This window comes from Biomphalaria glabrata, chromosome 12, assembly GCF_947242115.1.
Source record: "Biomphalaria glabrata chromosome 12, xgBioGlab47.1, whole genome shotgun sequence".
Lineage (NCBI taxonomy): Eukaryota > Metazoa > Mollusca > Gastropoda > Planorbidae > Biomphalaria > Biomphalaria glabrata.
Genome location: NC_074722.1, coordinates 10,775,315 through 10,803,170, shown reverse-complemented (window position 1 = coordinate 10,803,170; position 27,856 = coordinate 10,775,315). Strand labels below are relative to the sequence as shown.

The window sequence follows — 27,856 nt, the reverse complement described above, 5'->3', positions numbered from 1 at the left end:
TCAGTGCCCTCTTGACCAATCTCTCTTGTAAACATGCGGGGAGAGGGGGGTATCTGAGAGAACTTTTCTTTGCTGCATTTGGACACTCAGTAAACAAAACTCAGCCTGAGTCAAATCCAGTTAAAATTATTAGTCTACATAGAGATTCAAACAAAAGCCCCACCGTTAGTTAAGTACCACTCAGTCCCTTGCACCAAATAATCAGCTCAAATATCAGATGTCAGGATCATCACAATTCTAAAGATGAGCTTTTATTGTCATTGTTTCCCTTTTTACATGAATTGTCTCAGACTTTCATCTTCCAGAAGATTATATCATTTCCAGTGCTGCTGTGTTCTTTGAGCCAGAAGACTAAGCCAACAGTCAAGTTGGGAAATTTGGATCAGAATACAAGCACCACTCAGCCACCACACACCATTTTGATACTATAAAAATTCAAGAAGAAAAATTGTTTACAAATCTTTTTTATTTTGTAAATATTATAGAAAATAATTGAAACCATTCAAAACATGAAAGACAGAGGCATGAACAAATTCCATTATCATAATCATCTGTAATAATGAGTTTTCATTAAAAAAAAAAAGATAAGATGTATAACAATTCAATATGAAATACAACAAAAAGTTTTCATTTTAACAATTGTGATTCCAAGCACCAAAATGTAGCAAAAAATATTTAATGGTTTGGTTATCTTATTATATACTCCAATGACTAAGGAATAATCTGCGATGCCAATCAGATGGGCAGATGTGGGGAGAGTTAGGTAGACTAGCACAGAAGCAAGATGACTGGAGGAAGCTGGTTGGTGGCCTATGCCTCAGATGGGACCACAGGCAGAGATGAATAAAATACTATAATTATGTTTTTTTTGGACACATCAGCTGCATGGAGAGGGGGGAGCTGCTGTGAGGGCGACATATCCCGACCACAGCTTATGCCCAGGCATTCATTTCATTTCTATAGATAATCTATGGATGCTCCAAAACTGAAGGAGACTATATGACACTCAATACTATTATCAAATCTGATACATTCCAAATAATTTTTCAAAATTATCTACAAGAAACATAATTACTGTCAGTTCTTGCGTAATGCAATTGATGCACAAAAGGGGACTCTGTTAGATTGTAGTTGTAGTTGTCTACTAAAGGACTATGAAGACAGTTATTTCCCTTATAATCTTCAGCAGAATACCAAGTGGGTGTATAAGCATGCATAATACCAGTACAGAGACCAAAATTACAAAATAAATTACATCACAACTGTATTGATAACAAATGTTCCATAAAAAAAAGAAGAAAATGTTTTATGGACAAAAAGAAATATTGTATAAATGTTATGGCACATTGTACTTCAAATCTGGGCTGGGTTCTTACATTATAGATAAAATATAATTACAGAATAACACAACATTAACTTTCACACAGAGGTTTGCAGTATTACTTTTCTATCAATAACACAGGATCACAAGGTGATGGACCAATGTATGGACAGACATACCACGCAAAACTAATTGCAGCTTTTCCCGCTTTGTGGGGCCGTTAATAAATGATAAGCATTAAAACATTACCATACTAAGCCACAATAAAAGATGGTCAACAAACATAGGATAATGGAGGCACATTCTTGTAGGTAAATTACTCTTAAATGAATTGAAGGCAAGTTACAAACAAAACAGTCTGTGAACTATTAAAGTCATGAACTCTTTCTGTTCACATAACAGCATCATGTTACTACAACAGTTCCCCTTTCAGGACAGATGATGTTGAGGTCATCTGTTTCTGTCGCCAATGGTTAACAAGCAGGGTGTCATGTGGCCAGCACAATGACAAACTACCTTAACTTTCACTAACTCAAGTCAGATAACCATTAGAGCTGGTAGGACTCAGGGGCGCCCTAAAAAATGCTGAGTTTCAAAATCCAAGCCTTCAATGAAATTCAAACCCAGGACCCGAGGTTTGGAAGCCAAGCAAGTAACCACTCAGTCATCATGCCCCCCTCATGTTACTGTGATATTTTCTAAATATGTCAGAGTCCTACTGAATCTACAAAGCACACATTTAAACAAATCCTCAATAATTAAGACAAATAGTCAAAGAGAAGATTGGACCTATTATAAATTAATTAGATTAAATAAATATTTTTAACAATTACAAAAATGTTTAGTTTTTCTGAAGCTGAATTTTTTTTTAAAATTCTTTTTCCTGAACCAATTGTTATTATTCCCTGGAAAGTATTACCCATTTATTTGACCACCCTGTTAGAAGCCCTTAAAAATGATTCTGTACTTTTTTCTTCTTTAAATGTGGCTTGGCTTAAACATTTTGATGACAATGTGAATAAATGAATGGTTAACAAAAATAAATAAAAAACTATAATGTCAGTGAAGATGTCAAAAGAAAGAGTTCATAGACATCAAAAAACAAATATATTAGACATCAAAAGAGAGTTCATAGACAAAAAAAAACAAATATTTAAGACATCAAAAGAGAGTTCATAGACATCAAGACAAAGTGTTGCAGAGACATCAAAAACAAATAATTGAGACATCAAAAACAAATGATTGAGACATTAAAATCAAAAAGTTCATAGACATCAAAAACAAAGAGTTCAAAGACATCAAAAGAAAGAGTTCAGAGACGGCTTGGGTGGAGGTAGCCATCAAAGACTAAAGCCAAGTTTTGTTCCATAGACTTCTGTGTGAAATTTTGATGTCCACCTTGAGTGCAGAGAGGAGCCAAATCTTTCTCACACCACCTAAAGATCAAGGAAAGAAAACCAGTTAGTGATGCCAGAATGTTTAGCAGTCAATGAGGTTTTCAAAGTCTGAAGAGTACTTCTAACAAAGAAGACCTCTTTCAAAGGTTGGTAATTTACTATGGTGTGGTGTATTCAATAACAAGGACTGTCCATAAGAGAGGCCAGAAAGCCATCAAACCAAGCAGACTGGCTAAGTGGTTTGCCCTTCAGATTGTTCTCCAAGGGACCAGATTCGATCCCTTTCATCTGTTATCCTCTACTGTTCTGAAGGAGGTTTGGTGTAGGAGGTATTCATCTTAAGTTCTGAACAAAAATCCAATAGTTGTAAAATAAACAGATAATGGTGTTGACATTCTTCCTGTAATGGATGTATGTGTGACTTGTACTTGATGTATTTCTACAGTACCTTGAGAATGACCCTAGATGCTTGGGTATCTTGTATGATGTATTACAGATGCAAATTCTATTACTAAGACATACACCATTACAAACAAAATACAATAAGGTCAATGCACAGTAACTGAGTTCACTCATGATGAAGTAGAATAACGAAACTTTAATTCAGAATAGGCCACAGTCAAGTCAGTAACTATAAACAATATTATCTTTTCAAGAGCCTAGCAGTAACTGTCCTAAAAGTCTACATCAATAATCTCTAACCCAATGTATATGTCATCATTAAACATGTTGCATTAAAGGTCTGTCTACTACAGTGCCTTTCTAAACTAAACGAAGTATTGCAAATAAAGCAATTAAATTGACAAGTTACAAACAATGACATTATTTTAGATCTTGAAGTAAAATTATGTTTTAAAATTTCCATCTTTTATAATATTTTCATTAAAATAATTATTCAATTAAGACTTTTGCCACAAGCAATTTATTTTTTGAATATTTTATAAATATAAACAAAAGTTTTCGTTCATATAAAAATAAATAAAATATTTTAAAAAAATAATTTGTTTGAACATTTTGGCCAGGATCACATTGATAAAATACTTCTTCTTATATTAGATCAAGATTAAATTTTTTAAAAATTTAAATTTTATGAAAATGTATTACCTCTTGGCAGTGACAATGTCCATTTGGGTAGCATCAGTGTGACAGGCATGTTCTAGGAGAAGAGCACCTATTTAAAAAAAGATCAAAAGTGAATTTAGCATCAAATCTCCTTCTTTTGAGCTCATATTAATTATTGAAAGCATTTCACAATGATGTCCCCTGATTTTAGTCTTATTACAATCCAATGTCATAATTGTTTAGATTTAAATCTTCAATACTTGGAGAAAAAATTCCTCTAATAGTTCAGAAACATAGGGGCATGTCACAATTCAAAGTAAAAAAACAACTTTCTCACATAAAAGGGATGTGTGGCTGATGTGCATAAACCACTTGGCTCCCTATTAAATGGCTAGAGTTCAAAATCTGGCTCAAGTTGAGATGTGTTTGCTGAGCACCTAAAGGCAGTACAGAAACCTTTTCCCGGATACAGTTTCCCTCACCCTAGCACACTGAGTATGAAAGATGCATATAAAAAAGCAATAAAAATATGTATATATCTACTGTTTAAAACTGTAAATGGCCAAGATGACAACAGTTTTCTTGTTATGTTACAGCAAGCTTAAATGCTGCTATGAATAAAATAATTTGAAGGTGATTCAGCTGTGATAAAGTTTAATAGATTTACACAAGAGAATATTTGTAAGCTTTGTCTTAGAAAATCTAAAGCTTTTACCTCACAGTAAGTCATAGGAGAATCACTCACCCATGTAAATCCTTGCAAGGCTAAAAGCAAAATCTCTAGCCGCCATTTCCACTAAATCTGGAGACAGTTTAGAAGCCAAACCTAGAACGTTGTTAACAGACTGTTGTACAGCTGTCACGGCTTCTTGGAGCTCAGCATTGGATCTTCCAGCTTGAATGCGCCGTGTGACGTCTTCGTGGTAACACTTCAGCACAGTACCAGAGGATTTAGTGATGGCTCTTAGAACATCAAGAGACAGGATGTTGGTGGTGCCTTCCCAGATAGCATTAACCTGAAGAAAAACAAAAAGCTAACATTAAAAAGATAAAGGAAATATTCACTTAGGTCAGCACAGTACTCATTTATGTAACTTTTGTTCTCTCCAGTGAAACACATTTCAACTCTGAAAGTTAACATGCAACAAAACAAGCAATTAAAATGAAGCTTTCTTTGAGGAATATTTCATGGTCTTATATGTCACATACCATCACATGACATAATTATTGGGTTAAATTTGATAGTTTCAGTGTCAGTTCTAAGACCCTCAACAAAAGATTCTTTCTATTACAAATTTAAAAAGTGAAACATTTGCTATATTATTTCTATTTTGTGTGTGTGTAGTCCTCTGGAGTGTACTTGACCTTTTGTGTCAGAGGAATATCATAAAATTTTAAAAAGTATAATAGTGGATCATTCTATTTTGTTATTCTTTCAACTGGATGAAACATCTCAACCAGCAGGACTTGACATAAATGACAACAAATCAATGACAAGATAAAATCAGACAATTTGTACAAATGCTCCTTCTTTCGTAGTGCTATTAGAGCATGGAATGGGTTGCCTGAGCCAGCTAGGAAAACCAGAGACTTAGCAGAATTTAATCTAAGCATGACTAAATGCATGATGTTTAGGATGTAATCATCTTCTTTTTTGAAGTAACGTCTGTATAATATAAGATAAGAAGAATAATATATTAAAATTAATAACCACAAGTTTGAAAACGTAGAAAAGTGTAAATATTTAGGAAGCAAGAAACATTCCAACAATGACCTAATGTCAGAAGTAAAGGAACGATTCGACTAGCGGCAGGCAATAGAGCTTTCTATAACACAACACATACTTAAAAGCAAACTTATATCTAAGAAGACAAAGAAAACTATTTACAAAACCTACATCAGACCTGTAGTCATATATGCAAGTGAAACCTGGACGCTGACAAAAACAACACAGAAAATATGCTAAACACCTGGGGAAGAAAATTCCTCAGAAAAATTTATGGTGCCATACATGAGGAAACAGGATTCACACCAACCAAGAAATATACCAGCTATATGAAAACCGCTCCATAGTGACTGAAATAAAAAGGAACAAACTACATTGGGCAGGTCACCTCGAAAGAATGCCAGAGAACAGAGGAGCAAAGATTGTTTACCCACAAAAAAAAAAAAAAAAGCGCCCCAAAGGCAGACTCATGAGTACAGTGGCTTGATGACGTAGAGGCAGATCTACAAAGCTATAAGTCCGGGCATGGAGACGAAAAGCACAGGATGATCAGAATGGAGAGATGTGCTAAAGCAGGCCAGGGCCCTCCATGGACAGTAGTGTCATTGGGATGGATGGATGCATCTTGTTATTCTTGATTGTGTATTTTTACCGGTTTTTGTGGATATATGTCCTTACTCTGAAACACACTCCATAATGAATAAAGGACATAAGAAAACACAAGTTGAAATACAAATCTTAAATGAAATAGATCCAACAAGACAAGCTATATGTTTAACTCACAATAATCAATTTACTTATTCAAATTCAATTAGGCCAAGTGAGTAGTATTGGGTGGCTGCCTGGTCGTTCAGACTTGTCGATGGTCCCAGGTTCATACCCTGCCCCCTGTCATCCCCTGTCATCCTGCAGGAGGTTTAGACTAGGAAGTAAATTATCTTCAGCTTTGAAGGAACATCCGATACATGTAAAACATTTTACAAACATTTCTTTTACAAATGTATCAACCAAATAAAAATAATAAATCATATGAACCACAATAAACCTTGATATTTTGAGACATGTGAAATGATACTAGTGAATACTGTCATTCTAGTTTCAATCTATTTGTGGCAAACAATCTTCAGGGTTATATCATCTATGCAGTGTCTACACTGCCCAAGGCAAATAAAGATTTTTTTAATATTCCAAACATTTTTTTTTAACCTAAAATTTCTATTATTAAATTTACAAAATGAATATAAAATTGTAATCTCTTTATAATGCCAACAAACCTGTGTGTCTCTCAACATTCTTGGCAAGTCTGTGTCCTCAATGTAGCCTTGACCACCAAAACACTCCAAGCCTTCAGACAAGACAGAAACAGCCTAAAAAATGTATGGAACATATTTTTTAGAAACCATTATTTTTCTGCTCTAAATTTTTTAAAAATTTTTATTCTAAAATTACAAAAGCTTTTTTAATTCCAACAAATAAATTGGATGATCAATTAATATATCTGACAACTTCACAATGACATCTATGTTTTAACAATAAAACAAAACTTAAAGAATTAAGATCTTTTGACATTTATAGACAGAACTCACCTGCTTTGAGACATACAGCTTGGCCAGGGGAACAATAAGCCTTAAAACTTCTGCCTCATCTTCTAGTTCTTTCCCTTTGCCAAGCACCTCTTGCCTGCCCAACAAACGTGCTATTTCCAGAACTAGAATGGTAGCGGCCCTTGTTTCTATTTCCATAAATGCCAGAGTGTTGACATGAAGTGGATGCTGGTGAAGAATTTTACCAAAAGCTTTTCGTCTAGTAGAGTAATCTCTCGCCAAATTAACCATTCTGATGAAAGAAATTTGTTTTTTTGTAATTTAAGGGAAGATAACTTCTTATGTTTCTTCAAATGTAATCCTAAAAAATTTCTTTACAATAAACTTTAGATATTTAAATATAGCATCATAGCATCTATATAAATTTCCAGCCAAATCTTCTTAGTAAGGTAGCATCAACAAATAAAATCCAACAATAGATATATAAAATAACTTGATATACATTGAAAACAAAAATATAACAAACAGGTATAATACACTGGGGGGTTAGTGGCTTAGTGGTAAATGTTTGTAAATTAGAGGTCTGAAGTTCAAATCTCTGTGAAGACTGAAATTTTGAATTTTGGGATTTTTAAAATGTCTCTTAGTCCACCCCACTGTGATGGGTACCTGACATTAGTTAGGGAAAGTAAAGGGTTGTTTAGTTGGCCTCATGAAACCTTCATTAACTGTTGATCAATTAAACAGATGACCTACACATGATATAACATATAACTTATATAAGGTCTGAAGGGATAAATTTACATTTTTTTTATAAAGTTAAGTAGAGTTCCCCTTTTCAGACCTTGTGGTCTATAGTGCAGATGATGTAAAGGTCATCAGTTTCTATGGCCTACAGTTTACGAGGGTGTCATGTGGCTAGCACAACGACCAACCACCTTTAACTAATGTCAAGGTTCCCATTAGAACTGGGTGGACTCAGAGGCGCCTAAAGATCTCAAAATTAAAAAACCTATAACTTATAAGGTCTGAAGGGGTAATTTACTTTTTTAATAAAGTACTGAAAACATAAATATTTCCAGCAAGATAATAAACTAAAAACGAAATTTCCACTAGAATAAAAGGGATTTTTTTTTCTACCGCTGTACTCACCTATTACATTCAATGGTTTATATATGCAACAACACTTTGCATATTTAGTTATTACAAGAAAATAGTTTGCTTGACCAGGACCTATTTCAAACAGTTGTATCTCTAGTGGCAGACTAGTAGGGTTAATGTGTGTGTGACTTACTGACACACTTGACTCTAGCAAATCACACAGGTCAATGGACAAGGGACAGTACCACTAGTACAAGCAAATATGACCTGTGTTATGGTCATGTGACTAAAAGCCTTTGTGGACCAGAGACAGAGTGTGTAAGGAGTTGAGTCCAGGACAGCAAGGCCATAAGGACAGTGCGGTACAATGTGAGTCATCAAGCTGTAGGAGTCCTAGAGTAGACAGAGAGACTTGAGTTAAGTAGGCAGTTCTGTTATGAACATCAAAGCATTTGAAGTTGGTGTAGCCAATTGTGTAGTATTGGCTATTGATGTATTTAGTTATTAAACCACCACATTGTTATTGGGAACTCTTGTTGTCAAGTCAAGTGTTAGATATGTTGTCTTGAGCAGTGTTTACAGAAAGCCTGGTAGAGAAAATTGTAACAATATGCAACAACACTTTGCATTTTTAGTTATTAAAAAAAAATTGTTTGCTTTCACCAAGACCTATTTCGAACACAATAAGAAGATGATTTTTAATAGTGATTTTATTTTAGTGTTTGAGATCTTACTGCTACAAATGGATGCAGACAGAGCTGCTATAAAAAAAAATCAACGCTGCAGTAGACATGGCTATACTTTGTACTGTATTTTATCAAATAAAGAAAATAAATAACCTTCTCATAGAAGAAGCAGCTCCCATTGCTGTATGTATTCTGGTCATTGTCAGCATATTTGCCATTGAAGCTACGCCTCGACCATCTTCAGAGATCTGAGGAGGGAAAATGAAAAAAAAATTATTTGTAATGATATTGCATCTGAAAATTTCTTGGGTAGAGCAAATTTCTTTCTCTGATCTCATTATGTGCATATAGTAACAGTTGTGTCAATCAATGTCTCACCTTAAAAGCCCTAGCTCCATCTATCAACAATTCTGCAGTTGGCAGTTGTTTTGTTCCCAGCTTATTTTTGAGTTTCAGCATCTGAATGTTGTTCATTATGCTGTTCTCATCCCGGACTTCTAGGTAGAACAATGACAAGCCTTTAGTGCCCTATCATTTGAACAAGAATTATGTTTCAGTTGGCAGTTTTTTTTTTATTAGAGTAAACAAGTACAGCTGTAAATAGCATGAATTTTACTATTTAACAACAGAGCTTTTAACCACAAATTATGTGGTTAGTGTTATATCCATAAAATAAATTATTAATAAATTTCATGAAAATAATGTTCTGGGTCTAAAAGTATATAAACAAAAATTTAACCTACACATTCTAACTTATTGTAATGTTTTAGAAGCAATAAAAAATATCAATTTTTTTTAGAAATATATTTTTGACTAATCAATGTTTGCTTACGATCAACATCAAGTGGTGACACCTAATGGAAACTTTGTTTTCTAAATCTTTAATTTTTACATTTCTATTTTAATATTCTGACATTTCTGAGTAGTCTCTAAGGAGATTATTCTCACTTCTGTTCTTTCTCTGAATAAATTATTTGTTACACAAAATAATGAGACAAAGAATGTAACAAAATTACATTTTAAGAATTTAATTTTTACTTCTGTACCTTAACATTACTGTGTAACATTTTTTATGAATTAAAAAAAATGAAGGGAGGGGGAAGGTGGGAATAGTTAAACTTGAAAGACCAGCAGGACTACAAATGACCATTACATAAAAAATGCTTATGTAATGTTTATAGTTAGACAAATCTTAAAAAGATCCATCAAATTGTTTACCAAAGCTAACCCTAACACCAATTGACTAACCCAGATGCTTAGTAGGTAAATCCAGCCACTACGATTACAATCACATTAAAAATAGACGAGAGCAAGGGGATGAAGGAAGTATGAATCTAACATTAGCCTTTGGCTGCCTGGTCATGTCCACTAGTCTGTCATTCTGACTTTTTGATGGTGCCAGGCTCATACCCTGCCCGCTGCCATCCCCCCATCATCCTGTGGGAGGTTTGGACTAAGAAGTAGATTATCTTCAACTCTGAAGGAACATACAAAATATGTAAAACACTTTACAAAACATACACAGACTGTCTAAAATCATATTACCATCAGTTATAGACTTTGCAGAATAAAAATTAAAATCTTATTTTTGAATCTTTTTGAGGGTTTGAATACTTAAGATTATTCCTAACCTCAATCACTGAACCACTTTTATCCACAACTCTTGCAAGTGTCAAAGAGATATCTGCGTCAGTGGAGGAGGAGAACCACTTATATCCATACAACTTGTAGGAACCATCACTCTGTGGGACTGCAATGGTCTCTGTGCCCCTAGCTGATTAACAAAAATAATAAAAGATTAAAAAAGAAATATGAACAACAAAAAAGGGTGGATCTTGTAAAATAGTGTTATAAAAACATAGAATCTTTTAATAACTTACCAACATCTGAGCCTCCTTGCTTCTCTGTCATCCACTGTCCAGATGTCCAGAAGGTGTTAGGATCTCTGCTAATCATCCGAGAGAATGCTTTATCATAAACCCAGGAATGCTTATCTTTCAATACCTAAAGAAACACAACAGTTGTAAAACAACACTAAAATCTTCTTATTTTTTAAAATCTATATTGTTATAACCCTATTGGCGTCGAAAAAGGGTTAACTATAGGCTCAGCTGACACACACGTGAATCACTCAGGTCAGCGGGGCCATGGACAAGGGACAGTACTACGATTACACGATTACACGCAAATATGACCAATGTTATGGTCATGTGATCGAAAGCCTGCGTGTACGAGTGACAGTGTGTAGGAAAGCGGCAGTTCAAGACCGGAATGCGTCGAGACCGGGACTGTTAGTCGGCCATGAAGTCGGTCCTGGTTGAGTCCTCATGTGTTGATGTACAAGTCCAGAAAGAGAGACAGTAGAGTTTTGTACGGTGATGTACAGAGTGACATTTTAGTTGTTGACGTGTTTGATGCCAATTGCCTAGTATTGGCTGTTATCTACTTATTCACTCATTATTAAAGTACCCGATATTGTGGAGCTCTTGTTGTCAAGTTCTTGATGTGTTGATGTATTGTGTTGTGTTTAGCAGTGTTTACGGAAGGCCTGATTAGGAGAGAGGATCGTAACAATATTGTTTATTACAAGCCAAGATACTAACCTCTAAAGTTTTGGCTGCTCCATTGGTCATGGCCAGAGGACAACCAAACAAACCACCAGAGGGCTCAAACAGATAAAATTTAGATATCTGGTACAGCCGACTGAAAGTTGAAGAATAGAGATAAACTTTAGCAAATTAAAGCTTCCCTTTAGTCATCTATAAATTAAAATAAATATTCTAAAAATTATCTAAATAAAAGCAATTAAAGAAATCCTTTGAATATAAGACAATGGACTAAACCATTATGCTAAAATGGGGGAGAAAAGTATTTGAAAGTTTTTGTGTAGCCATTGAGAAAATAGAGAAAGAAATTTAAGATCATTATTAATTACGCTAAAAATTTAATTTTTAGTAAAAGAAATAGCTGTTAAAAAACTTTAAGGAATTAAATACTTGGTTATAGAACTTTATAAGCTTCTGCAATTTATTTTTTTTATTTCACAAGTAATTTGGAACTAATATTTGCAAATACAGAAAAAAAAAAAGGATTTTTTTCAAAAATAAGATTCAATAAAAAAAAAAAGTTTTAAAACAAAAACATATTATGGCTTTTCTTTTTTTTTTTTTTAGAATTCAGTCTTATTATCTATGAATTCCATTATTAAACAGTCTTCATATCTCCTTTAAATTATGATCAAGCCAAAAAGAATATGTACCTCCATTCATCAAATATTCTTTCATAGCCACATGCAATCATTCCTTCTTCTGCAGCAATCTCTTTCATTTGTGGCCAAGCTGTCGACAGAATAAGTTTATCTGTTCGTTTTCCCCACGCATCTATTTGTTCCAACTGAAATAAGTTTTTTGATAAAAGAGTCAAAGTATATAGAAAACTAAACTGTACTTATTTCAAACTAAACAATCTCACTAATGAAAAAGCTATAATGAATGAATAAGTTATGCCTACACTTATTACTTCACATATTTGAAGATAAGTCTGATCATTAACATATTGGATGATAGATCTACTACTGAACATAGCTGATGATGAGGTATTTATTTTAAAAATTATTTGTAAACTTTTGTCTGAGTGGTAAAGCGCTTGGCTTCCAAACTGAGGGATCCCAGGCTTAAATCCTGAAGAAGACTGGAATTTTTAATTTCAGGATCTTTAGGGCACCTCTTGAGTCCACCCAGCTCTGACATTAGTTGGGGAAAAATTAAGGCAGTTGGTTGTTGTTCTGGCACCCTTGTAAACAATGGGTCACACTAACAGATGACTTTTACATTATCTGCCTTATAGATCACAAAGTCTGAAAGGGGAACTACTTGAAGGGAGTGAAAAGAGTTGTCTATGATGATTATGTGGCATATATGTAAATATATTTTTGTTTATCATCCTACAGTTAAGACACTCAACAATTATTATAATTTGCAATGATATTATAATATCACATATTGGAAAATAAGGTTTGAATTGGTTGCAGGAAGACAGAAATGTACTTCAATTGTGGGTCGTATGGTTAAATTTGTAGCATAATGACAGCATTGGTAAACATTTGACAACAGAAACAATAGACTAAACACAGCATAAAAAAATTTTAAAGCATTGGACCACAGAATTAAGTAAGCTAAAAACAGCTTTCAGAAATTTGCAAGCATATGACCACGGAATCAAGTAAACAGGGACTACAGCACTTTGCCAGCATCAAATACAGAAAAAAAGTAAACTTAATACGACTATTAAAAAATAAATTGATGTATCAAAGTCTCTAATCTTATAAAGTTCTAAAAAAAATCTCAACTATTATTTTTTAAGTTTTATAGTCAGAGACTATCACTTGGTTCCTAATCCTTCTGTTTTTTTTAGTCATTGGAGGAAGGGGGTCAATAAAAACATAACAGATCACCAAATCAACTATCAAACTTTAATGGCTATAAAAATTAAAAGCAACAAAGTCAATTTTTGAGTACACCACACAACTTGCTTGTGATGAAAGTGAATCAGATATTTTGCATTGGTCGTCTCCTTATGTCTACAGAAGAAGATGGTTCACCTCAATTACATTATAAGTGGTACATCATCAAACTTCATTTGAGTGAGGGCTTGAGAGGCTCAAATCCTCTCTTGCAAAAGCCCTGAACAGAAACCCAGCTGTCTTGCGTGAGTGCATACATGTCATCATACAGGTCGAGAAATTTTGGTTTCTCAGACCTGTCGAGATGGAGATTAGCAAGTCTGGGGCAGTCGACCTCCTGGTGGTGTCCTCAGGTAACTGGAGTAAGTTCACTCCCTTCCTCTCTGGGTGTTACGAAAAGGGCTAACGTTGCGGGAGCCCCAACTTTCCTAGCAGACTCTCACGTTCTCCTGGTGCAGAGTTCTGCTGAAGAGGTTTGGGGAAAATGCTAAGCTTTGATTGACATAACCCTGCACGCTCGTCTGGTGTAGAGACTGTGTCTGTTGGGATCTATAGCTTATGCTGAATTGATCCGCTGCTGCCCTGGAGACTAAAGGATCAAGCCATTAAAATTTGCGGGCTCTAAACTGGTTTGTTACAAAAAAGGTCTCCTGCCACACTCAACTTTCGTGGATTAAACCCTGCCAATATGAGTCAGTGGCTGAATTAACAGGTCTTTGATCATTTTATAGTCCAATGTTAAAGTGGTACATTCTCTGGCAGTTATATCTTCAATATTTAGGCTTATTTTGCATATGACACACTTTGGGACAAATTTATCTATGTGTCAATTTTAGATTTATCCTATGCAAGCACTTAATTCACACAAATTTATACCAAAAATAAAATAAACAGAATATATATATATTCAATTCCATTATGTTTATAAACATTAAAACAAAAATATGAAATCACCTTAGGTTGTTCTGCCTCTAGTCGTAAAGAGAGTTCATAGATATCTTTAGTTACACGGTTTCCAAATCTGTTTAGATCTTCATCAACCAACTTAAAATGCTGCAATGTTAAAAAATAAAAATGTACAAAACTTATGATATAATATTAACTACAAATTGTTTCCTTAAAAAATGTACCGGTAATGCAATATATTAACAGACTTTTTAAAATATACATTTGACAATCTAGTTTAATTTTAGATAGAAAAATCTATTATGACTGTAAACAAAGTAAGGCATGGTCTTTGATTTTGAATATTAATGATGATTACAGCATTTGACATGACTAAGCAAACCCAGTTGCAACCTGCATATTTATGCACCTCTTACACGGTACATACAAAGCGGCGAGCACTAGGGGCCTATTTAAGTTTTCTTTGAGTAGTCTGCATTTCTAGGTGTCAAATATGTGGCTTATGACTTACATGAAAGCTCTCCAACTGGTCTTTAGAGGTCATCTGTAGCCAGCTGCTTTCCAATATGCCAGTGGAACTTGATTTTATCATTATAGTGGGGGGGGGGGGGGGGGGAGAGCTCTTTTACACCATATTAAAATAAAAATATTTTATAGAAATTCATTTAATTTGTGTCATTTTTTGTTTACTTTCGATCTAGATCTACATGTTTCAGATGTTTCTACAGAATAAAAGATTATTATATCATAGCCAAAATGTCCTGCAAGATCACAGTGGGCATGCAGGGTTTGATCCAGGGTGGCTGCCTGGCTGTGCAGTATGCAAGCTGGACTGTTTGGACTTGATGGTCCTGGGTTCATACCCTGCCCACTGCCATACCCCGCTGTCCTGCGGAAAGTTTGGACTACGAAGTAAATTATCTTCAATTCTGAAGGATCATCTGAAACAAAAAACATTTACAAACAAAGGGACCATCAAACAACAGTCAAAAGCATAACAGTCCAAAGTGCATAGCTTACTATGACCAAGCAACCAATGTAACAATATTAGATCTATATATATAGTTCTACATCAGAAGATTCCTAGATCTTTATCAATGTAGCAGGTTAAACTGTTGTGTTAGGTTACTAACTTTACTTGGCAGATGCCGACGCAAAAAACTTCTTAAAAATGCATCTTGAGTATACTGGTTCTCCAAGGCTGGCCGATCCTGATAAAACTTTCCCAATTTTGCGTGAGAAAATGGAATAGATCTATATATTTCATTTAAGTATAGTTCATCATTTGAGATATTCTCTTGAGTCTCACATTCAAGCAGAGAACTCTGAGCTCCCGTTGTCTGTTGTGTAGTTGAAACAGCTCGACAAATCGTCTTGGTTATTTGAATCTTCTTTTGAGATTGGCTACCTAGCGGTTTAATGAAATAGCTAGATTTAGTCAAAAACTGATACAGTGTCATTTTAAAATTTGTAAAATATTAATTCAGCACTTCAAAATTGTTCTTAATGATTAATGTGTCAATAAATAGAATGTAAGAGCCTCAATCTCTATAGATAGATCTATCTATGAATGTTTTATTGTTTACAATGTTAACAGTGTTTTCCGGTCAAAGTTCATTTCACAAGCTAGTTCTTTTCGTATAGGTCAGTGCATTAATATGCATCCACGGACCTATATAGATCTTATTAAATCTATAATTAAATGTACTTCCACTTCCATTACCTAAATTCAAAATCTTAATCGATTTGGGGATTAAAAATAAGCTTCATTCAAAAAAATGGAAATAAATTATAAAGATAACACTCTCAGACGCATAATATAAATAATTTTTAAAAGAACATGTTGCTAAATGTCCGAAGATTAATGAGGAATGCAGTAGGCTATTCCCAGCCAGCAAAGCTACCTGTTCAGGCACGGGCTGAGTTAGGGGCCCGCACGGGGAACCGGATAGTCGTGCGGGGCAATTTTTTCCTTTCCTACCCCGTCATGCGCCCATTCAAAACCCCCCTTAGATGAATGGGGCCCGTAAGTAGCAGGGGATGGAGAGATTCGCCCCATTGTTTCACTGCTGGGCGTCGGCTGGCGGTCTGAATTTTGCGTAATACAGTTAAGGTCCCACCACCTTCCCCCTTCTCGTCCTACTGGCAAGGAGTGCCCTCCCCGCCTCGCTCTTATCTCGGACGAGACCGTCGGCCAGGAAACTCGTTGCGTAATGAAATTCAAGGGGAGACAAAAAAAAAGAGCTCAATACAATTGGTTCGGATAGTCTCCCATTTCATTATAAACACAATAAAATCATTGAATGTTTTGTTATTTTTCTATATAAACTTTTTATTGCTTCGTTTTTTTTTTTTGTTTGTTGTTTTTGTTTTTTTTTTTGTTTTTGTTTTTTTTTACATTAAAATATTTCGTTTTAATATATATGTATATAGCTATGAAATAAAAACAAGTGTTTTATTGTTATACAATATATAAGGACGATTCTTTTGATTTAATAATTTTATTTACATATTTAATGAAAACTATATTTTTTGATATTTTAAATTTATCAGAAATTTTTTTACGAACAATATAAAAACTGATGTAAACGCTGCATACAATAACTGTATCCCTGATAGCAAAATTTTCGGGCCCGGTAAGGACCCCCAATTGGGCCTGCCCATACTAACCACATGGGCCTCAATTGGGGGAAGAACTCGGCCCTTAAGGTTGAGTCTGGGCTCAGTCAGTGGCCCCAGAAAATCCCCTTGTGAAATCCGTGTGGGACCAGTAAGGGAAAGGACTTGTGGGCCCCAATAAGGCTATAGATACTTGGCTCTTTGGGGAGAATTAATGAAAGCCCAAATGGGGCCCTTAGGGGTCGAGTCTGGGTGAAATCAGAAGGCCAAGATGACGCCGTGATGGAAACCTCATGGGGCCAGTACGGGGAAAACATTAAGGGGCCTGAAAGGGCTTAACACATGGGTTCGATTTGGGGGATGAACGTTGGCCCAAACGGGTACCCTTAGGGCTGAGTCTGGGTCCAGTTAGGGGGCCCAGATGAAGCCCTGATGGAAACCTCATGGGGCCAGTACGGGGAAAAATTGAGGGGCCTGAGAGGGCTAAACTCATGGGCCCCATTTGGGGGATGAACGTTGGCCCAAACAGGGGCCCTTTGGGCTGGGTATGGGCTCAGTTAGGGGGCCCAGTTGAAGCCCTGATGGAAACCTCATGGGGCCAGTACGGGGAAACATTGAGGGGCCTGCTAGGGCTAAACACATGGGCCCCATTTGGGGGATGAACGTTGGCCCAAACGGGGGCCCTTAGGGCTGAGTCTGGGCTCAGTTAGGGGGCCCAGATGAAGCCCTGATGGGGCCAGTACGGGGAAAATATTGAGGGGCCTGCTAGGGCTAAACACATGGGCCCCATTTGGGGGATGAACGTTGGCCCAAACGGGGGCCCTTAGGGCTGGGGCTGGGCTCAGTTAGGGGGCCCAGTTGAAGCCCTGATGGAAACCTCATGGGGCCAGTACGGGGAAACATTGAGGGGCCTGCTAGGGCTAAACACATGGGCCCCATTTGGGGGATGAACGTTGGCCCAAACGGGGGCCCTTAGGGCTGAGTCTGGGCTCAGTTAGGGGGCCCAGATGAAGCCCTGATGGAAACCTCATGGGGCCAGTATGGGGAAACATTGAGGGGCCTGCTAGGGCTAAACATATGGGCCCCATTTGGGGGATGAACGTTGGCCCAAACGGGGGCCCTTAGGGCTGAGTCTGGGCTCAGTTAGGGGGCCCAGATGAAGCCCTGATGGGGCCACTACGGGGAAAATATTGAGGGGCCTGCTAGGGCTAAACACATGGGCCCCATTTGGGGGATGAACGTTGGCCCAAATGGGGGCCCTTAGGGCTGGGGCTGGGCTCAGTTAGGGGGCCCAGTTGAAGCCCTGATGGAAACCTCATGGGGCCAGTACGGGGAAACATTGAGGGGCCAGAAAGGGCTAAACACATGGGCCCCATTTGGGGGATGAACGTTGGCCCAAACGGGGGCCCTTAGGGCTGAGTCTGGTCTCAGTTAGGGGGCCCAGATGAAGCCCTGATGGGGCCAGTACGGGGAAAACATTGAGGGGCCTGCTAGGGCTAAACACATGGGCCCCATTTGGGGGATGAACGTTGGCCCAAACGGGGGCCCTTAGGGCTGAGTCTGGGCTCCGTTAGGGGGCCCAGATGAAGCCCTGATGGAACCCTCATGGGGCCAGTATGGGAAAGACATTGAGGGGCCTGATAGGGCTAAACACGTGGGCCCCATTTGGGGGATGAACGTTGGCCCAAATGGGGGCCCTTAGGGCTGAGTCTGGGCTCAGTTAGGGGGCCCAGATGATGCCCTGATGGGGCCAGTATGGGGAAAACATTGAGGGGCCTGAAAGGGCTAAACAAGTGGGCCCCATTTGGGGGATGAACGTTGGCCCAAACGGGGGCCCTTAGGGCTGGGTCTGGGCTCAGTTAGGGGGCCCAGTTGAAGCCCTGATGTAAACCTCATTGGGGCCAGTACGAGGAAAACATTGAGGGGCCTGATAGGGCTAAACACATGGGCCCCATTTGGGGGATGAACGTTGGCCCAAACGGGTGCCCTTAGGGCTGAGTCTGGGCTCAGTTTGCCTCTAGTTTCTCTTTCTCTCTTTTCTTCCTACTGACAAGGAATGCTCTCCCGGTCTAGCTGTTATCTCAGACGAAACATAGAAAGTTATTACGTAACATAACTCGAGGGGAGGTAAAAGAAAAAAAAGAAAACCATGACTTTGATATGTTGGCTCGGATAGACTCACTTAGATTATTAATACAAACAATATTGCTGTTTTTTAATTATTTTATTTTCATAAAAATGTGTATATGTTCCTATATGTTTTTATTCTTTTTGTTTTCGTTCTTTGCATTTAATTTAAAGTTATAGAATGCTGATTTCTAAACTGTGATAATTTTATCTTACATTATACTTTATTAAATAAATTGGATTGTAGGTCATTTTTAGGTATAACATTCAATGTCATTAAGTCAAAAAGTGATTTATATTATATATTTTATTTATTCTTCTCACAGTAGTTTGATCAAAACGTTTCTACTATAACGACATATATATGGGATATTTGTGTGTGTGCATGTTTGTTAGCGCGCGTGTGTATGAACTATGCATGTTATATGCCAATTTAAAATTTCTAGATCTAATATAGTAGGCCTACGTGACACTTTAAAAAAAAAAAAGGGTCATTGCCTAGCTCCAAGATTTTTCATGAGATGGCTAGATACAAATGTGCGATTAATATGATGTCGAGTGTTTTGATTTTTTCGAGTAAAAAAAAAAGCAACTTGTGACTTTACAACACTTGCTGTAAATGGACCTTCACTTAGGCATCATTTTGACTTTGCTCATGTAATGTAACACCCCTGTGACCATATTCGCACTCCCTCTACGTCTATCTGACCCAGATGTTTAATTAACATCATGGTGATCTCTTTTATAGCCTTCCTCTAACTTAACTCCCCTTTCTTCTTTTTTTTTTTTTTACCCACTCTGCTGGATTTCTCGAGTTCACACCTAATGAAACGCTAGACAAAATGACGCCTCTCGAAGTAATAAAACTGAATCTGTCGTTCTTGTAGGTTTCTATCATTGCGGAAGGTACCGGTACCGGTATTTACTGACCAGTCATTGATATTTAGGTTTATGTATTTTCACGTCTACCTCAGGAAATAAATAAATAAATAAATAAATATATATATATATAGGTTAACATAGAAAATCAACAGATTCAGTTAAACTAGCACAGCATTGGTTTCTTTTTTTTTTTTTTTTTTACGTTTTATCTGTAACATGTATTAAATATATTTTAACCATTCATACTACAGATCTGATTTACTGTAATTGTGTATAGTTGCACTGTTCAATTAGATTTCAAATAAATAAATTATTTGCAATTCTTATTGCATCTTCTGGTAATAAGCCGATTTTAAAAGTTTTAATGTAGCCTATAATGCTAGTTTCCAGTACCGGTAGATATTTTTAATGTAAACAAACTTTACACAAGCAAAGAATATTAACAATAGGGGTTTTACCAATCTTGTTTGAATTTATTTAGTCGTTTTGAAACATGACTAATAAGAATGCTTTTATATTGATTTAAATGTTTGTCTCAGTTATATTTAAATATAGATATCAATTTATAAAGATCGAGTGCGTGTAAAATTCCTACAAATAAAGATCAGCTTAGGTTAACACGTGTTTGACGTTTTCCTTGCTCGTTGCATAGAACGCGTGCTATCAAGCAAGAAAGTACACGTGTTCACACTGATGGTCAGTAGGTCAAGGCTCACTGACTCTCACTGTAAATCTTTTTCGTACCACCTCTTTACTCGATCTTTTTGTTGACGTAATAGACCTTGTGATCTCTTTCTTTTATGAGTTACACAAATGTTTAGGTCAATAACATTCAAATATAATGAAACACGTAACTAAAACTATCTTATGATTTAAATATAATTCAAGGAATTTTTATTTTAAAGTATAAGATATAACTGGCAAGATCATGATATGAACGACAGGATTTGCTATTCAGTTTCATACATTTAAAAAAAAGTTATCTCAAAATACATGCTACATGACAGATCTAATAAACTACATTATAGGTACAGTTGGTAAATATTATCGATGACTGATTCTACGAAGATAAAGAGCATAAAAAAAAATCAAGAGGCATGCAAATGTGTTGTAGCCATAGTTGTAGACTATGTACGTGTCAGTGTTTTATCTAATATCTACTGTATACCACATTCTAGAATATTTATGATTTAAAATATATATAAAATTAATTAGAGTCATATTTTAAATCGTGCAATCTAACTTTGTAAGAACCATCTTCGTTAATTATAATGTCTATAATGCAATTTGTGTAAGTACGGTAGTCAAGTAGATGAGGTCACGAGATGAACCAACACATCCTCACATCATTTGTTCAAATGCTGCACACTGCTATATGGTATCGAAATACTAGCGTTAATAAAACAAACAATTTAAATATTCAACAAGAGACACTACTAATACAGTATTAGAGAAGATTATAGTCCTGAGGGGGGGGGGGGGGGAGAAAGACTGTGCCGCTGGTCAATGTGTAGGCTACCCGGTCACGTGGCTTACTTACAATTGACCAACCAGAGACAGGTCTACATGATAGGCTACAGCCTATTGCATCATTAAGAAAAATAGCGCCAGAACCAAACACCATGACCATCCCATTCCAGTCATAGTACTCATAGATCTACTTCAAGATTGTGTTGATTTGTGATTAACTCGAATCTATTCTAACAACTTTGGAATGTGTGCGTCAAGCAAAGGTACTTTTTATTTTATTAGAGAATTAGATCTACTTTATTATTTTATACTTATTTATAGAGATTAAGTCTGGATAAATTAAAGTAGATTAGATCTAGAATACTAGAATCTAGATCTACATCTACATTTAATTTTAATGTCATTTTTGTTTGTGAATGTGCTTTTTTGGTTTAAGTTTAAGTCTAGTCAGACTAGGCCGTCACTAGGCACAAATAATTATTTTAAGTGACTCAAGGAAAGCCGTTTGAAATAATAATTATAATCATTCGAATCCCGTGGCGTGTCTCACAGTTTATTAGAACCTTAATAGATTAGATTTAGAAAGTCAATTTAGAAAAGATAGTAAAACCAAATTCAACCAATAAAATTAATATTTTAAAATACGTGAGTTCTTGAGATCTATTTTCAATTTAAATGCAAAATGTAGGCCTATAAATACATTTGTGTATACTTTTTTGTAGAAGCAAATCTAACAATGTTATACTATACTATACTGAAACTAGTCAATAATCTTGTCATTCAATATGTTGTGCAGAATTTATAATTTATCTTTATATTGCTTATGCCTTATGTAGATCTATGTATTTAATATTTCTCATGTGTGACTTTGATTTTAAAAAATTGAAATGTTAAAAAAAAATGATTTTCAGACTCTCGGAACCAAAGAGTGAAAGAATGATGGCATCACTATGATCACTTCTTGCTGGATCTGTCCAAGAGTCAATGAGTACAGGTATTTAATTTAAAATATAAAGTATTATTACTACTCAATTTTATTATAATTACCAATTGATTAAGTTTAAAAAAATTATTACTATACTTAGGCTACTATATTAATATTTTTTCATATTCTTTAAGGTGGACCATGTTGGAAAATAACTTTCAGTCAAGACTCAAGTTGAGACAAGAGCTCCATTGATGTTATTGATCAAACTGGTAATTTTTTTTTACAATATTTTCAAGCCAAAAATGTTGTATACAAATCTGATGATCCAGATTTCCTGAATAATTTATATTAGCAGTCTAGATTTACTTGTAAAATTTATTTAATACTTATTTTATTTTCTGTCTGCAGAACATGTTCTAGAGATACTGGAGAAAAGATCTGAGTGCAGTACAGACTCATTAATTAAAAGAAGCAGAGATAAATACAATCAGGATTGGGTATGAAGCAAAATTCCCAATGGCAAATAATGTATCACTGTTGGAAATAGAAGTGAAACTGAAGGATGAAGATTCTCATGAAAATTTGGTAAGGCCATATTATATTGTAGGATTTAGGATGTAAAATATCATTTATGTGAATAGGTACTTCGATAAACTGACCTAGATCAATTTTTTTTCTCCCAAAAAATGGCTGAAAAGTGTGTCAGCACATTTTACCCTTTTTTTTAGAGGTGGTCATTTCCATCAAAGTTTTAGCATATATTGTATTTGATTTGAGGACTAATTATGATTACTTTTTGTAAACATAAGATATCAGAGATCATTTTTATTTGCTTTTGAAGCCAATCTGTTAAATTTTTCTTAACAAAAGTTTATGTGAAAGTTGACATTTTTACAACTTTTTTCCTATAAAAGTTACAACAATGCTGTTTGCTACAATAATTTATCATATTATGAAATGTGTATATTTCAAATTTCATTAAATTCTCTTGGCGCACTTTAAAGATATTTGATATTAAAATTAACAAAGACAAAGAAGGGTAACATTTTCTTTTTTAAATAAAATAAAAGTGTTTATGGTTACAACAATCTCACTAATTCTATTGAATTTAGCATGTTAATATATATCTGTGTGCTAAGTTTGAACTTTGTAGCTTTGCACACTCTTTAGATATTAATTTTCAAAGTTGATGGTTAAAATCTATTTTTAGTAACAACCAACACTGTGATTTACTGGAAATGGTCCATTTCTGTCTATCACAAGCTATTTTTAGAAGCACACATAGGAATCTTTCATTTAGATTAACTTTTATAGTGTTTGAATGCTAGATTATGGAGAGGGAATGTGTCTTTATTATAATGACTTTGTAATCTGCAAATTTTAAAGTAATAAGTTTAATTACTTTAAAAAATAATATTAAATATTACAATTTTTTTTTCAAATTTTTAGCTCAGCGAACTAATAATTATTTTTTTTTCTGTGTGTTGTTTTTTCTATTAATATACATGTAAATTAATAGTTAATAAATAAGTACATTATATTTTTAAAATGATGAGCTATTATTGCACAAAAATTCAAGTAAAAAATCTTTTAATAACTTCTAAAAAAATCGCAAGGTTTCTTTTTTATTTTATTGTCCGAAGCAAGAAATTTTTAATTTACAATCTAATTTTTAAAGCATTTAAATTAAGGCATTTTAAAATGATTAATTGCCAGTGCTCTACAAAAAGGTTAAAACTGTTTTTTTATGAAGTTTATGAAACTTATAGTAGTTATAGTCATTAAATTTTAGGAAATATTTTTCTGCGCAGTGCTATTTTCATTTATAATTTATAAGAATTATCTATCTGATGCATATAAATAGCTATTTAAATACAGTAGAATTATAATTAAACAAAATAAAACACAATACAGATCTCTGATTTGTTTTATTTGTGATTTTTTGGCTCATATGATGATAAAATCACATATATTTTTATTTTTTGTCGAAGGCTTTTTTTATATATTAACTTTTTTTCAAAGATTTTATTGCTTGGTCTTATTTTTTAAATTTATTTTAACAGAATACTGGTTAATGTAAAAGAGTGTGAAGTTTCAACCCCAATCTTTAAGACTTTTTATAATACAGTTAATTTAAGTTCAACTGTCAGTTGTTTCGGTCACAGATTTTTTATTTATTTACAAAGGCTAAAGAAGGCTAATTTTTGGCCACTAAAAATTTAATAACTTCCCTCACAATTAACTCAGCAATATAAAATTGGTATCATTGGAAAGCATTTCTCAAGCTCTATCTAACTAAATAGGTTCCATTGCATTGTGATCATTTTGAAATTTTTATCGAAGTACCTAATGTGAAACAATAATTCAGCTATTTATTTATTTATGTGTCAGCAGAATCATACTTATCTCATCTTATATATTACAGATCTATCCAGTGAAAACAGCATTAAGAGAACAATAGTATGGATTATAACTTGGCTGGACTGGACATGGCACAAACAGAAAATAAATGTATTGAATTTTCAATCCAAATTATGGATATTAGGTATGAATTTTTATTTCCATATTTTTAACTAACATAATCTTTATAATTTTTTTTTATGCCACAATTGCATTGTTACTTTTCTTTCAAATCATTTCTTGATCAAATGCTGCGTCAACCTAACCTAAGAGGCTCATAAGTATTTTAAATTTTTATGAACATTGTGTGAAAACTGATAGGTCTTTATACCTCCTATAATTCGCTGTGTGGTTGTAAAATGTTTTCTCCACCATCACCAGATAACTATGTCAGTGACTTTCTATTGGAAAAACATACTACTTATACATATGATGGTAGGCTCATATTTCACAGAATTTTGAACTCTCTGTTATCACTTGTTGGAACAACTGAAGCTCAATTGCATCTTGAGGGACAGATAAACAACAATTAATGTACTGTTAGTTTACGTCAAGTCACGTTTGGTATATGATACGAGTTGTAAGATTAAAAAAAAATTTTTTTTTAATTTTTTTTTTTAACTTGTGCAGGATATGTACATGTGCGAAAATACAGTAGTTAATGAAGCCTGCATACACAAATGATGAATAGATAATGTCAGCATTTTTTGGTTTGGAAAAAGTGAAAATCATTGTGTTTTTGTTTTTTGTATGTTTTATATGAACATTTCATTTTGAAATCATAGGAATATATTTTTTTTTTAATTTTTTTTTTTTATGTTCTTCTTAGATTATTCAAGTGAGTTACCCAAGTCTGTCAAATAACTTAGAGAAAGTACTTGAACTTGGCACATGTGATGGCACAGAAATCGTAAAAAAAGAAGGATGATCCCAAACATGTAAAACATTTTACAAACAAACCTAATCAAAGTTTATAAATGTTTAAAAAAAGTAAGATGCACAAGCAAATTTATTTACATACTACAGATATTAGAACTAATGACTAATGGAAAAAAAAACTACCTATCTAGACTTAACAACAAAGAAATAAGTAAATATAATATTTCAAACATGTGCTGGATCTTGTTAGTTTAATAACATACTATGTAGGTGCATTACATAAAACATGTAGTGGTTCTTGGTTGTTGTGCTTTTTTCAAATACACATTAGTTTTGTCATATATTAATTATAAATATTTATGTTCACCATTAATTATTTCGTTCAGCTATAGCAACATAAGGAAGGCATGGTGGCTAAGTGGTTAAGCATTTGGCTTCCAGACCCGAATTAGAATCTCAGTGAAAATTGGGATTTTTAAGACACCCTAACTCTGATGGATACTGGTACCTGATTTTAGCTGGGGAAAGTAAAGACAGTTGTTTAGCTAGCCACATGACACCCTGCTTGTTAACCATTAGCCAAAGAAACTGATGGCCTTAACATCATCTGCCCTATAGATGCTAAGTTTGAAAAGGGGAACTTTACTTTTATTACAACATAAGGTTATAAGTTGACAGTTACAGATGATGTACCATATGAGCATCATTGTTGTTTACTAGCTTTTGAACAGTAGCTTGAAACATTTGCTCTTACTTACATAGAATATTCACTGTTAAAAAATTATGAATATGATAGTGCAGCTAGTTACTCTGCTCAAAATTGAAAAAAATATTTTGTTGAAATTATAAACATGAGCTACCGGTATATATAAATGTATAGTTTTCATTGTTGAGCACACACTTTTTCTTTGGTACTAGGTAACGTACATGACCTATATTTTTTTTGAGATATTATCATCTAAAATTAGGCGAGGTCTTGAGAATATTTACCTCGAACAGACTCATCTTTGGGTTTTTGTGCATGTAGACCCTATTGATTAAAAAGCACCATTCTCTAATTATATTTTACTTGTTTAAATTTATATATTTATGGTTATTAATTATTCTTTGTATTTATTTTTTTTATTTTTTTTGTAAAGTAAGCACTGGTATTTTTCTAAAAGTATGTTTCACATTTATTTCATTTTAAACAAATTAAGTCATTTACTTAATGTTCAATTATGTTCTAAATGTATGTTTTTAAAATTTCAGTGTTTATATTGCTAACATTTCACAAACTTGTTACAGGTAGCTTATTTTTGTTTTGGTCATTTTTTCTTTAGAACTACCGGTACAACATAATCTGATGTTAATTTTTTAAAAAAAAATTTGTTTCATGATTGTGAAAACAGTTTGCTTTTCAATTTACATACAGCAGGCTCATACTTTGTTTAGATAATTCTGAATTACATTCTATATATAATTTATATGTTTCTGTATAGGCTATTCAAGCTTTTGTACATGTTAAAATTTCATAAATTTGGTAGCCATTATATTTTTTTTAAAATTTTATGTTATAAGTACCGGTACATATTGTATTTTTAAAAATATAAGCATCCATATTTTAAAAACTTATTTCTAATTTGCCATTTTAAGCAATTTGTTATTACAATTAATATTTAAATGAATATGCTTTTACTTATTTCAGTGTACATATTGCTTACATTCCACCAACTCAATACTTTTTTTGTTACTTTTATTTTTTTTTTTTTTTTTACATAATTACAAAAGCTAAGTTGTTGTTTTTTGTTGTTATTGTTGTTGTTTTTATGATTGTCAAAACTGTTTGCTTTAAACATAATTTTTATACAGCACTTATACTTTCTGTAGATGATCCTGAATTATGTTCTTTATAAATTTGTTATAGATTTTCATGTTATCATTCACAACTTTTTTGTTGACTCAATGCATTTTCCATAGTATACTATAATATTATAGGATCAATTTTCACAGTTAAAATCTTTGCTACAGGTATTGCTTTTACTTTTTAAAAAAGTTTTTTAGTGTATTCCGGTATTTTTAATTATTTTTAATAGTTGCTAACATTAAAATTTTATAATGCAATAAACTATTTATTTCAACTAGTAAATTGTTTATGTAATTATTTATGTCATTTTATGCCATTTCAGCTAGAGCTCAGTGTAATTTCTTACTGGCCTCATCTGGGCCCCTAACTGAACCCAGACTCAGCCCTAAGGGCACCCGTTTGGGCCAACATTCATCCCCCAAATGGGGCCCATGTGGTTAGCCCTTTCTGGCCCCTTAATGTTTGCCCCATAAGGGATCCATCAAGGCTTCATCTGGGCC

The 27,856-nt window shown here is 34.3% G+C and overlaps 1 protein-coding gene and 1 long non-coding RNA gene across 3 annotated transcripts; one reads left to right on the top strand and one right to left on the bottom strand.

Moving 5' to 3' along the window:
- Positions 1 to 448: 448 nt before the first annotated feature.
- LOC106075296 (acyl-CoA dehydrogenase family member 11-like) lies at positions 449 to 15,815 on the bottom strand. The gene is made up of 13 exons (XM_056006201.1): positions 15,339 to 15,815; positions 14,254 to 14,352; positions 12,097 to 12,230; positions 11,441 to 11,540; positions 10,718 to 10,841; positions 10,469 to 10,611; positions 9,216 to 9,365; positions 8,991 to 9,085; positions 7,093 to 7,342; positions 6,781 to 6,873; positions 4,526 to 4,796; positions 3,823 to 3,889; positions 449 to 2,757 (listed from the first exon to the last, which is right to left on the bottom strand). Exons 1-13 carry the CDS (start codon positions 15,663 to 15,665, stop codon positions 2,634 to 2,636), a joined length of 1,977 nt encoding a protein of 658 aa, XP_055862176.1. The 5' UTR covers positions 15,666 to 15,815; the 3' UTR covers positions 449 to 2,633.
- Positions 15,816 to 21,041: 5,226 nt separating this feature from the next.
- On the top strand, positions 21,042 to 25,672 carry LOC129922049 (uncharacterized). Of its 2 annotated transcripts, none has more exons than XR_008774044.1 (6): positions 21,042 to 21,566; positions 22,215 to 22,297; positions 22,423 to 22,500; positions 22,640 to 22,816; positions 24,657 to 24,776; positions 25,461 to 25,672. It is a non-coding gene; the product is annotated as an uncharacterized LOC129922049 (long non-coding RNA). The 2 variants fall into 2 exon arrangements; XR_008774045.1 differs by lacking the exon at positions 21,042 to 21,566 and adding an exon at positions 21,632 to 21,948.
- The last annotated feature ends 2,184 nt before the right edge of the window (positions 25,673 to 27,856 follow it).